This window comes from Capsicum annuum, chromosome 9, assembly GCF_002878395.1.
Source record: "Capsicum annuum cultivar UCD-10X-F1 chromosome 9, UCD10Xv1.1, whole genome shotgun sequence".
Lineage (NCBI taxonomy): Eukaryota > Viridiplantae > Streptophyta > Magnoliopsida > Solanales > Solanaceae > Capsicum > Capsicum annuum.
In genome coordinates, this window is record NC_061119.1 from 117,077,776 (window position 1) to 117,091,508 (window position 13,733).

Below are 13,733 nucleotides of genomic sequence, written 5' to 3' on the forward strand. Positions count from 1 at the left end.
ATGGATCTCTTAATAACAAAGAAAAAGTGAGCAAGTAGCTTGTTCTATATTCTGCCATGAATTAATAATTAAGAACTTATAGAATGTTTCCTAATCTTCCATGAGATAATTAAGCTAAGTCATAAGTGTTTTCACTTACCTTGGCTTGTAAAGGTTGGGGTTTCTTCAAGAACCATAGAAAGAAAAATAAGGCTTCTCCTTGTTGTTTTAGAGTGAGTGGAGAGAATTTGTGAAATATATTCTTTTTTTGTGACTTAGAAATGAAGGAAATGACCAGCAAGTTGGCCTTGTAAAGTCCCTATTTGTCCACCTACTAAGCTGCATTTTAGACCTTAAAATTGGTCAAATTGGTCCAAGTAGGTGATGCAACTACTTAAGGGTTCAAGCTTCTCAAAATTTCAAAGTAGGTGATGCACCTTCTTAATTCTTAGTTGGGCTCAATTAAATTGGGCCTTGGTAGATTTGAACACTGGGCCTTTTCTCTATCTTCCTTCTTCTTTTACTTAATTTGGGCCCAAATAAGTATACTAATAAAGGCCAAAATTTGATCCATGGACTTGGTCCATTAACTTGGCTCATATAACTCAAGTAGGTGACTCATCTACTAGCTTAATTAAGTCAAGCAAGCACCTCAACAAATTACTTTATTTTCAGTTCTTAATCTCTTTAATCTAATTTAAAACTTGTATACACTTGGTCACTTCAAACTTTTAGATTCAAATACTAGCTTATGATCCCAATTTTAAATAGTTGTGTCAATGCTAACTTGGTCGCATCTCATTAAAATGTACTGGCAACGTCTATACTTCTATCTACACCATTAATACTTGCATAACAAATTTTATTTGTTACCTATACCACAAGGCTATACTAAGTTCTATATAATTAGAACAAGTACAAGAAAAATACAGGATGTTACATCTTGCCCCTCTTAGGAACATTCATCCTCGAATGTTAGCATAATTGTCCAACCAAAACAAGTTCAAGCCTAAGTTTAATACTCATGCTATCACATAGTATCTATATATTACACTTACTTGTTATTGTCCCAATTCAGCATCTTGAACTTTCTCTTCATATTTGAACAAATGGGGGTACTTGAATTTCATCGCTTCTTTAGCTTCCCATGTTATCCTTCTACTTGTTGGTTTCTCCAAAGAACTTTTACAGAAGCTATTTCTTTATTCCTTAACTTCTTAACTTGTCGATCTAGGATATCAATAGGTATTTCTTCATAGGTGAGATCTTTCATAACTTGTAAATCTTCAGTGGGAGTAATGTGAGATGGATCTCCAATACACTTACGAAGCATTGAGACGTAGAACACTGGATGGACTGTTGAAAACTCTTAGGGTAGTTCTAACTCATAAGTGACTTGGAAAAACCTTCGAGTAATCTTATATGGGCCTATATAACATAGAATTATTTTTCCTTTCTTATCAAATCTCATAACCCCTTCATTGGTGACACCTTCAAGAATACCCAATCACCTATAGTAAATTCTAGCCCCCTTCTTCTAATATCTGTATATGACTTATGTTGACTTTGGGCTATTTCTAGCTGTTGTTGGATTATTTTAACCTTTTCTATAGCTTGATGAACAAGATATAGCCCAAACAAGGCAGTTTTACCCACTTCAAACCATCCAATTGGAGATCTACACTTTCTTCGATACAAAGCTTCATATGGTGCCATTTTGATGCTTGAATGATAGCTATTTTTATAGAAGAACTCGATGAGAGGTAAATGATCATCCCAACTACCTTTAAATTCTAATACATAAGCTCGTAGCATATCTTCAAGTGTTTGAATGGTAGGTTCCGCTTGTCCATCTATTTGAGGGTGGAAAACCATACTTAAATTAACTTGTGTTCCCAAATTTCTCTTAAAAGACTTCCAAAAATTTATAGTAAATTGAGCTCCCTTATCTAATATAATAGAGAATGGTACTCCATGTAATTGAACTATCTCTTTGATATATAATTTTGCATACTCTTCAACTGTGTAAATGGTCTTAATCGGCAGGAAGTATGCTGATTTGGTAAACCTATCAACTATCACCCATATGGAATCAAACTTCCTAGATGTGCTAGGCAAACTAGTAATGAAATCCATGTTGATCATTTCCCACTTCCAGATTGGAAGATCTATACATTGCATATAACCTCCGATCTTTTGGTGCTCTACCTTAACTCTTTGATAATTTGGACATTCGACTACAAGTTCTGTAATGTTCTTCTTTATGTCACCCCACCAATGTATTCCTTCAAATCATGATACATTTTAGTTGATCCCAGATGGATGAAATACCTTTAATGCTGTACCTCTGTCATAATCCTCTTTCTTAGCCCATCTACATTCGGAACACATAATCTATTTTGGCACCGAAGTACTCCCTCTTGCATAAGCTCAAATGACTTTGTAATACCACATTATGCATTCTCCTTAAGTTATAATAGTATGGGATCTGGATATTACTTCTCTTTCACTTCAGCTACTAATGAAGATTCTGCCCCTCATCTGGAATTTCAAGAAGGCAAACCCCCAAATTGGCTAGTTGGTACAGATCTTTAGTCATCCCTTGTCTTTCTATAGACGATGCTATAGCCTTACAACTTAATGGATTGGCTACCATATTTGATTTCCCTGGATGATACAAGATATCAACATCATAGTTTTTTAATAGTTCAAGCCATCTTTGCTACCTTAAGTTTAGATCCTTTTGGCTAAAGATATATTGTAAGCTCTTGTGGTCAGTATATATATCAACATGAATCCCATACAGGTAGTGGTGACTAAGGCAAATATAATCGCCGCTAGCTCAAGGTCATGTGTTGGATAATTTTTCTCATGTGGCCGCAATTGTCTTGAGGCATATGCTATCACTTTATCATGTAGCATCAACACACATCCTAAACCAATTCTTGAAGCATATCCTTCTGTGCCTTTTGGAAGTACCAATATGGGTGTAGAAGTCAACTTATTCTTTAGAGCTTGGAAACTTCTTTCACATGCATCATTCCATTGAGACTTGGATGCTTTGTGTGTTAGCTTTGTTAAAGGTGTAAAAATTGAAGAAAACCTTTCAACAAACCTACTATAATAACCTGCCAATCCAAGGAAACTACGAGTCTCTGTAGGCGTTGTAGGTCTTGGCTAGTTCTTCAAAGCTTCTATATTTTGAGTATCAACCTTTATTCCTTCATCAGATACAATATGACCCAAGAATACCACATATTTTAACCAAAACTCATATTTAGAGAACTTTGCATATAGCTTACGATCATGAAGAATATGTAACAGCTATTGTAAGTGACTGCATGGTCCTACTTTAATCTCGAATAAACCATAATATCATCTATAAAAACTATCACGAACATATCTAAGAATGGCTTGAACACCTTATTCATCAAATCCATAAAAGTTGCAGGTGCGTTAGTTAGCCCAAAGGACATGACTAGAAACTTGTAATAACCGTACCATGTTTGAAAGGCTGTCTTGGGTATGTCTTGCTCTTTGACCCTCACTTGATGGTAACCTGACCTCAAATTTGAAAAACACTTGGCGCCTTGCAACTGGTCAAATAAGTCATCAATTTTTGGAAGGGGATATTTGTTCTTAATAGTCACCTTATTCAGTTGTCGGTAGTCAATACACATTCTCAATGAGCCATCTTTCTTATGCATAAATAATATTGGTACCCCCCAAGGGGACATACTGGGCCTTATGAATCCCTTTTCTAGCAAGTTTTTCAATTGCTCTTTCAACTCCCGTAATTCTACTGAGGCCATTCTATATGGAGGAATTGAGATTGGTTGAGTACCTGGAATCACGTCAATACCAAATTCCACTTCTCGATCTTGAGGCAAACTTGGAAGATCTTCAGGAAATACATTAGGATATTCATTTACCACTGGAATAGTTTGAAGAGTTGGTGGCTCCACATCTGTATCCTTTACTCTAACTAGATGATATATGTAACCCTTGGAAATCATCCTTTTTTCCTTAAAATAAGAAATAAATTTACCTCTTGGCGTACTAATGTCACCCCTCCATTCAAGGACTACCTCCCCTGGAAAATAGAAATACACCCTCTTAGTTCGGCAATCTGCCGTGCCATAGCAAGAAGCCAACCAATCCATACCTATTATAGCATCAAAATCTACCATTTCTAACTCAACCAGGTTAGCCATTGTATCACGACCACAAATAGTTATTATACAGTTTTGATATACTCTCCTAGCCATAATAGATTCACCAACCGATGTAGACACTTCAAATGACTTAAATAACAATTCTGGTATTCTTTCGAACTTTCCAGCAACCAAGGAGTGACATATGATAATGTAGAACCCGGATCAATTAATACATATACATATGTGAAAAGATAGACAATGTACCTGTAACCACATCGGAGAAGCCTCTAAATTTTGTCAATTTGCTAAGGCATATGTACAATTCTGAACTCCACTAGCACTAGCTTCTCCTTTAGCACCCCTACCATGACCCATAGGCTGTACACCCCTACTTGAATAAGGCAGCGACGATGATGACACAACGGCTGATCCAGTAGGTTGTGCCATACCACCTATGCCCCTTTATGGGCATTCTCTAATCATATGCCCGATGTACCCCACTAAAAGGAGGCATTTGTCTTAAACCGGCATGCACCTAAATGAAGTTTTCCATATTATTTACATGGCTAGCGAGGAGTTCTTAATTGGCTTATACTCCCTTGCTCTTGATACCCCACTATTTGTGAACTCTGACTCTCACTTCTTTGCCCAAACTAGTTGCCTTTAGACCCTTCTGTGGTGTAGCACTAGCTGCAGAATAGAAGATAATGGCCTAGGCGATCTATTAGAAAATTGAGGCCTAAACTCTCTTTGGGATGCCATAAGCTGCCCCATAAATCTGTCCCTCTTGGAATACCCTCTTTTTAATTCTTGTGTTCTTCTTCTTTGCCTCTGATCCTCTATTTTTTGTACAAAAGCTTATATCCTTTCTATGTCTATGTCTTTGTTCAAAGTAGCAATAGTACAATCTCTAACCAGATATGGATCCAATCTATACACATATTGATGAACTCTATCATCCATAGTAGCTACTACATTAGGAGCATAGCTAGCCAAAGAGTTAAACTAGAGGCTGTACCTAGCCAAAGAGTTAAACTAGAGGCTGTACTCCTTCACACTCATATTCCCTTAGAGAAGATTTAGGAACTGATCCGTACGAGCTTCTCAAATCTCAAATAGAAGGTAATGATCAAGAAATGCCTCTTTGATCTCTTTCCAAGTAGCTGAAGGTGCATCGATACCCCTAGACCATTTCCAGTGTTTATACCAAAATATAGCCTCTCCTTTAAATCTATATGCTGCTAGCTCAACTATCTCCTTACCAGACACATGCATGATATCTAGAGCCTTTTGGATTTAATCAATAAAGTCCTGTGGGTCTTCATTAATATCTGATCTGGTGAATGTGGGAGGCTCTAGCTTAAGGAAATCCTGTGTTCGTAGGCTAGCTGCCCTATCTGCACCACTATAACCTATGGTTGGAATAGCTTGTCCTTAAGCTTGTCCAGCAAATATACGAGCCAAAAATTGCACCACATTTCTTAGATCTTGCTCAGTAGCATTAATAGGTGGTTCTTAGGATGTGGTTCTTCTACTCCTTAGCATTTTTGGAGATGGAGGAGTAGAAGAAGTTTGTGATATAAACTCAGCTTGAGCCTTACTTTGATTAGCTTGTCTAGGTGGTAACTTGCTGGTCCCTTCTCTGGAAGCCACGTCTACTCACCTACCTGTATTCTCACTCCTTGTAATTGGTATCTTTACTATAATAAGAGGAAAATATAGATTCAATGGTTAAATATGACTTCACCTACAACATGGGCTCTATTGCATGATCTAGGATATAAAGAAAAAGAGACAACCCCTAAATGTCCCATAGACTCCTGTTTATAGATGTGGTGCGCAACACACCCATAAGAAAAACTCTACATAGACATGATTTTGTAGACTCCATAGGACGACCTGCTCTGATATCACTTTCGTCATGCCTCAAATCCTATTGGGGCGGACAGGCACCCGTAGCCGTAAAGTCCCGGGAGAACCAATCCATAACCTTATAATTCTCATGCCTGTAACTATGACAACCAAAGGTTATATAATGCATTGATGAGAAATAAATGACATGCCCAAATATATATATATACCAGACTTAGCCATTAGGGCCATAGCATCTAAAAGATAAGACACTATCATGTTTAACTTTACATTAGTCTACAAAGCCTCTAAATGGTACATAGACGTCTGGTTAAGGTTAGGTCAAATCCCCGCCATACTCTTGACCACTATACAATACCAAAATATATAAAACAAACTCAAAATGCCTGAATCAATCTGGAGCGCACCAATAGCCGTTGGATATCCTGGGCTCTTACTAAGAACGTGCATTTTCTAAAGCACCTGTGCCTACAACATAAAATATAGATCTCCCAGGGGCATCAGTACAAAAGTATGTACTAAATATGTGATGCTAAAAGTAACAACACATGGTACAAGGGTTCAATAAAAATTAGATATAAGTGTATAAGTAGTACTAGTAGACCACCATTATATATACTTGTAGAATCAGGTACATAATATTCCTTTCTTCAGTTTACTTTTCTTACTTCATAATCTTTGTAAGCCATATGATGAAATGACCAACTAATCAGTGGTAAATAGATAAATTGGGATCGGTGCATGCTAATCTTACGCCCCTGAGCTGCCACCAATAAATAAACATTGGGATTGACCCATGCTAGGCTTACGCCCCCGAGCTGCCACCTATATATAAGGTATCAGGATTGGCCCATGCTAGGCTTATGCCCTGAGCTGCCAGCCATTTAATACAAATTTGCATTACTTTGTTTATTTAGCCTTTGAGATTGTTACTTTAGTGGTCATAACATTATGGTACCTTGAAACAATAATCTACCAATAAGAAATATGTAAATGGGCACTTAATGCAACAACAATAAGGTAGGGAGCTATTGGCACACAAATAAAGTGTTTAGGTGTTGAAAATAATACATGGGTCTTATCTAAGTAAACAGAGAACTCCTTAAATTTTCTAGTGAAAATAGACGTGCAGGTTTATTAATAAGCATGAATTGAGGTGGTTTAACACGTTAGAGAGTGGGAACAAGGTCATTGTCTACATGGTATATAATACGCTGTTATTATGTATCACTTGTTATAGGATAACCTTAGAAGCTTATATGATGGAACGAATGTCCGATTTCATGCCAAAGAGTGCAAAATAGATATGCCTTACATACCTGGTTGTACAACTTCAATACTAGCCCAACTTGACTTCCCGCCTTTTGGATTACTTATCTATAATAAAATATATGGTAAACTAATATTAGCAACTAACCGACATATTTTGGCTATTTAACTTCACCAAACTAGTGGTTGGGCAGTATGCCCTTAATTTATCAATCAAGGTGTTATTTTAACCTTTTTATTCTCCAATTACATCCACATACCATACATATTCTTATAAGATCCCCCAACACAACTTTGGGTCAGTACACCCTCCAAATAATACACGAAATAGAATGGGTAGTAGACGTATATAACCATTAGTTAGGTGGTGTACCACCATACCCTTCTTCTATATTTCAATATAAACTAATTACACCTTTCCCCAACATCAACCCACAAGCCCCTGTCATATACACACAAAATAGTCCACAAAATATCCCCAAATTTCTTTTGTTATAACAATCAAATATTGAACTCATCATAGCTTGAGTTCTCAATAACAACACATCCATAATTCTTTTCCAAAATTCATATATAAGAAGAACAAAGTGGGACAGTCACCTTACCTCAATTATGCAACTTATCCTTTAAATTTGAACTTCACAACAACTTCAACTTTTAATTTCCTTCACATTTTAAACCAAAAAAGAAAAGGGATCTCTTAATAACAAAGAAAAAGTGAGCAAGTAGCTTGTTCTATATTCTGCCATGAATTAATAATTAAGCACTTATAGCATGTTTACTAATCTTCCATGAGACAATTAAGCTAAATAATAAGTGTTTTCACTTACCTTGGCTTGCAAAGGTTGGGGTTTCTTCAAGAATCCTAGAAAGAAAACTAGGGCTGCTCGTTGTTTTAGAGGGAGTGGAGAGAATTTGTGAAATATATACTTTTTTGTGAATTAGAAACGAAGGAAATGACCAAAAACTTGGCCTTATAAAGTCCCTATTTGGCCACGTCCTTAGCTGTATTTTGGACCTTAAAATTGGTCCAAGTAGGTGATGCACCTACTTAAGGGTTCAAGCTGCTCAAAATTTCAAAGTAGATGATGTACCTTCTTAATTCTTAGTTGGGCTCAATTAAATTGGGCCTTGGTAGATTTGAGAATTGGGATTTTTCTCTATTTTCCTTCTCCTTTTACTTAATTTATGGCCCAAATAAGTATACTAATAAAGGCCCAAATCTGATCCATTGACTTGGTCTATTAACTTGGCTCATATAACTCAAGTAGGTGACTCACCTACTAGCCTAATTAAATTAAACAAGCACCTCAACAAATTACTCCATTTTTAGTTCTTAATCCCTTTAATCTAATTTAAAACTTGTATACACTTGGTCACTTCAAACTTTTAGATTCAAATACTAGCTTACGATCCCAAGTTTAAATAGTTGTGTTAACGCTAACTTGGTCGCATCTCATTAAAATGTACGGGCAACGTCTATAATTCCATCTACATCATTAATACTCGTATAATAGATTTCATTCGTTACCTATACCACAAGGCTATACCAAGTTCCATATAATTAGAATAAGTACAAGCAAAATATGAGATGTTACAGTTTACAACCATTGCTTGCTTTGCTATTGTCACTAATTGCTATTTATTATTTATTTATAATTTTTATTCACAATTTCAAAAACATCTTGATACTTTATAAAACTTAATAACTCTTAGTCTAAAACTAAATGTTGGGTAAATTTCTAGTTGCTTAGTCCTCATGGGAATGATATCTGATTGTCTAAGTCACTATATTACTTGTACGATCATATGCACTTGCGTATGCATTTGAGCCGCAATAAGTTTTTGGCACCGTTGCCAGGGATAAGAATAATTAGTAATTTACTAAATTTTTGGTTTTTAATAATAAGTTTAAGTGTTAACGACTTGATCTTTGTAGCTGAATTTTTGCAGGTTTAGCTAACTACAGGACTAGTAAGAGATAAAGAGTTGGTAAAGCCTTTTACAAAACCATAACTTATATTTGAACATAGGCGAAGAGCTCAATATCCCATTCAACAGGTTTAAATGGTTGAAAGAGTTAATCCAAATGATCTTGTCGATCCAAATGCCAGACATGTCCCAGCTTTGGTTATCCTTGCTGTTCCTGCTCAACCAGCTGCTAGAACTATTCATAAAGTGAAAATCCCTCTTACAAACCATGTGACTAACAGTATTTTCAATCTTGAGGTAGGTGGTCGATTTGAATTAAAGCAGAGTATGGTGCAATTACTAAATTCCGCGGGGTAATTTTCTAGCCTTTCATATGAAAACCCGCAACAACACATACAGACCTTCCTGGAAATAAACGATACTTACATTCCTATTGGGGTGAATACTAATTATGTTAGATTAACACTCTTCCCTTTTTATTTAATTAGGGAAGCAAAGAGGAGGTTACATACTAACCACCACTCTCCAACACTTCTTGGGAAGATATAGCTCAGAAGTTCCTTATTTGATTCTTTTTATCTGGGAAGACTGCATATTTGAGAAGTAAGATTCTGAGTTTTAGACAGAAAGAAAGAGAGAATCTCTACCAAGCTTGGGAGAGATTTTAGAGTATGCTCAGAAATTTCCCCCATCTTCATCAGTCTAACGATGTTCTTGTTCATACTTTCATTGAGGGGTTAGATCCAAATACCAAGATTCTCTTAGATTCAGCAGCAGGTGAGCAAACTTTTAAGAAGACTTATAACGAATTGTACACACTGATGAATCGAATTTCACAAGGGAATCCTAAATGGAATACTGATTCAAGGAGTACTCCTAAGAAAATTACTGGTGTGTTAGAGGTAGACTAGTTCACAGCATTATCATCCCAACTTACAACAATGCAAAATCAGATTCTTACTCAGTTGAACGATATAAAGTTGGGGGACCTACAAGTAGTAGCTACAGCTAATGCAGTCCAAAAAGTAAATTCTTGGTGTGATGTTTGTGGAAGTAATGAACACATAATAGATGCTTGTGTTGTTAATCCAGATTTTGTGAATTATGTGAGGAATGTGAATCGTCCAGGGCAACAGAATTTTGGTAACACATATATTCCTAATTAGAGAAATCATCCCAATTTCTCCTGGGGTGGAAATCAGGCACAAAATAATAATCATTATAAGGGGACAGTGAAATAGAACCAACATCAGTTTTAGAATAATCAGACCACTACTTAAACAAGTAATATAGAGGAGATGATAAAGTAGATTTTGGCAAACCAAGTGCAGTTTGCAGTAGATTTAAAGAGTCAACAGGTGATCACTAGGAATTTAGAGTTGAAACTCAGTCAGATTATGGGAGAACAAAATACAAGACCTCAAGGAGGCTTACCTAGTGATACATAAACAAATCCTAAGTAGGTAAATACAGTTATAATAAGGAGTGGGTTGCAGTTAAAAGAGAAGGCACCTGAGCAGGTTAGTCCCGTAGTCACTGATGATGATTCTAAAGACAAGAAGGAGAAAAGGGCTAAAGAAAAAGTTGTAAGTGATGAAATTCAAGTGGAGAAGAAGACCTTACCTTTACCCTTTCCTCAGAGGAAAAGGAAACATCAAGAAGAGGCTAGTTACAAGAAGTTCTTAGATCTTCTAAAGCAGGTTCATGTAAATCTTCCTCTTATTGATATTCTACAAAGTGTTCCAAAATATGCAAAATATCTAAAGGACATTATGGCAAACAAGAACCAGTTGATAAAGTATGCTACAGTTGCACTTACCGAGGAGTGTAAATCACAGATACAAAACAAACTGCCCATGAAGTTGAAGGATCCAAGTAGTTTTACCTTGCAGATCAATATTGGGTAGACCATCAGTGTTCATGGATTTTGTGATTTAGGGTCTAGCATAAATCTTATGGCCATATTTTGGTACCAAAAAATAGGTCTTAGGATTCACAAACCCATGACCATTGTCTTGCAGTTGGTTGATATGTCCCTTGCGAGGTCAGATGGAATTATTAAAGATGCTTTAGTACAAGTGGGATCACTGATCTTTTCTGTAGATTTTGTGATTCTTGACTTTGAAGATGATCCGATCATTTTATTTATTTTGGGAGGCCTCTTCTTAGCAACAGGAAAATCACTAATTGATGTAGTAGCAGGGAAGATGAAAATAAGAGTGCATGATAAAGTGGAGGTTTTTGATGTAGACAAAATGCTTAAATTGCCGGCTATATTTGAAGAATTATCTTCTATATCAGTGATTGACCTTGCATCTGAGCTACATCAATTATTATTTGATGATCCTCTAGAGCGAGCTTTGATGGGTCATGATCTTTATGGAGATGTTGAACACTGAAATTGGTCCAAGTCATGAATTTGGCAGCGATTAAAATGAGAAAGCTACATTTTGAGCCATTGAATAGACTAATTGGCCCATCTCTGAGAGCTTCTATTGATGAAGCTTTAAAATTGGAGCTTAAGATTCTTCCCCCTCATTTGAGATATTTTTCCTTGGGGACAATGATACCTTGCCTATTATTTTGTCTGTAGATTTATCTGATGTGAAGGTAACAAAAGCAATGACAATCTTAAAAAAAAGAAAAAAGGCAATTAGCTGGCAGATGTCTGACATTACAGGGATAAATCCAACTTTTTGCATGCACAAGATATACATGTAAGAAGTTTTCAAACCAAGGGTGTATCAACAACTTAGATTGAATCCAATGATAAAAGATGTGGTGCGAAAAGAGGTCATTAAGTGGCTCGACAATGGGATTGTTTATCCAATTTCAGATATCAAGTGGGTAAGCCCAATACATTTCATCCCAAAGAAAGGTGGGATGACCATGGTTACTAATGAAGTAAAGAGCTAATTCCCACTCACTGGTGACTGGATGGAGAATTTGTATTGACTACCGAATGCTAAATAAAGCCACAAGAAAGGACTACCATCCTATCTCATTCACTAATCAGATACTGGATAGGTTAGTAGGGTAGGAGTACTACTATTTTCTTGATGGTTACTCGGGTTATAATCAGATCACCATTTCACTTGAGGACTAAGAAAAGATGAATTTTACTTATCCATGTGGCACATCTGCTTTTTGGGCTCTGTAATGCACCTGCAACATTTCAGAGATGCATAATGGAAATTTTCTATGACATGGTTGAAGAATTTTTTGAGGTATTCATGGATGACTGCTTTGTTTATGTTAATTCCTTTGATGTATGCTTACAGAATCTAGATCGAGTCCTAGCTCATTGTGAAGAGACAAATCTGGTGCTGAATTGGGAAAAGTTCCATTTTTTGGTTAAGAAAGGAATAGTCCTCGGCCATAAAGTGTTATGTAGAGGACTTGAAGTAGATAGATCCAAAATTAAAGTAATTGAAAAGATTCCATATTTGGTTACAGTGAAGGGAGTGCAAATTTTCTTGGGGCTTGCAGGTTTCTACAGACGTTTTGTTTAAGATTTTTCAAAGATTGCAAGCCCTATGTGTAAAATGTTAGAAAAAGAAGCCAAGTTTGATTTTGGGGCTGATTGTCAAGAAGCTTTTCCGAAGCTGAAGAAGAAGCTGACAGAAGCTCCTATTTTGATTTCTCCAGATTGAGATTTGCCATTTAAATTGATGTGTGATACTGGTGATGTAGTTGTTGGAGTAGTTTTGGGGTAGAGAAAAGACAAGGTCTTCCATTCTATTTATTATGCTAGTAAAGTCTTGAATAATGCCCAAATGAATTACACAGTCACTGAAAAAAAGATGTTAGCGGTGGTTTATGCATTCGATAAATTTAGAGTGTACTTGGTGGGCACCAAAGTTATTGTTCACACATACCATGTGGCCATCAAGTATCTCTTCAACAAAAAAAATGAAAAGCCTCGATTGATCAGGTTAATTTTAGTACTGCAAGAGTTTGACCTAGAGGTTTGTGATCGAAAAAGAGCATAGAACCAAGTTGCAGACTATTTGTCACTACTAGAGACCCATGATCATATTGTTAATGACTCCCTTTGCATTCAAGAAGAGTTATTGGATGAAAAATTATTGGCTCTAGATGCGTGTGAGCTTCCGTGGTATGCTGATATTGTAAACTTGGTAGCATGTTATGTTTATCCTCCCGAAGCCACCACTCAATAAAGAAAAAAACTGCTTCATGATTCTCGTGCTTATTTATGGGATGAGCCATATCTTTTCAAGTAGTGTCCTAATGGAATTATACGTAGATGTGTTCCAGAAACTGAATTCACACAAGTGCTACAAAAGTGTTATTCATCTCCTTGTGGTGGACATCATAAGGGAGCAAGAACAGCCAGAAAAGTATTGCAATCCAATTTTTTTGGCCAATATTATTTAGAGATGCAGTGGCTTTTGTGAAGATTTATGATCAGTGCCAAATATTAGTTACAATTTCAAGGCATCATGAGATTCCCCTAAATAATATCCTTGAAGTTTAAGTATTCGATATTTGAGGGATCAATTT

General features: G+C 36.3%; 1 protein-coding gene and 1 non-coding gene across 2 annotated transcripts; one reads left to right on the forward strand and one right to left on the reverse strand.

Moving 5' to 3' along the window:
• Nucleotides 1-9,344: 9,344 nt before the first annotated feature.
• Nucleotides 9,345-11,116, forward strand: LOC124887113. Its single transcript, XM_047396296.1, has 2 exons — nt 9,345-9,506; nt 10,706-11,116. Exons 1-2 carry the CDS (start codon nt 9,345-9,347, stop codon nt 11,114-11,116), a joined length of 573 nt encoding a protein of 190 aa, XP_047252252.1.
• Nucleotides 9,803-9,909, reverse strand: LOC124887449. Its single transcript, XR_007045225.1, has one exon. It is a non-coding gene; the product is annotated as a small nucleolar RNA R71 (small nucleolar RNA).
• Nucleotides 11,117-13,733: the final 2,617 nt, after the last annotated feature.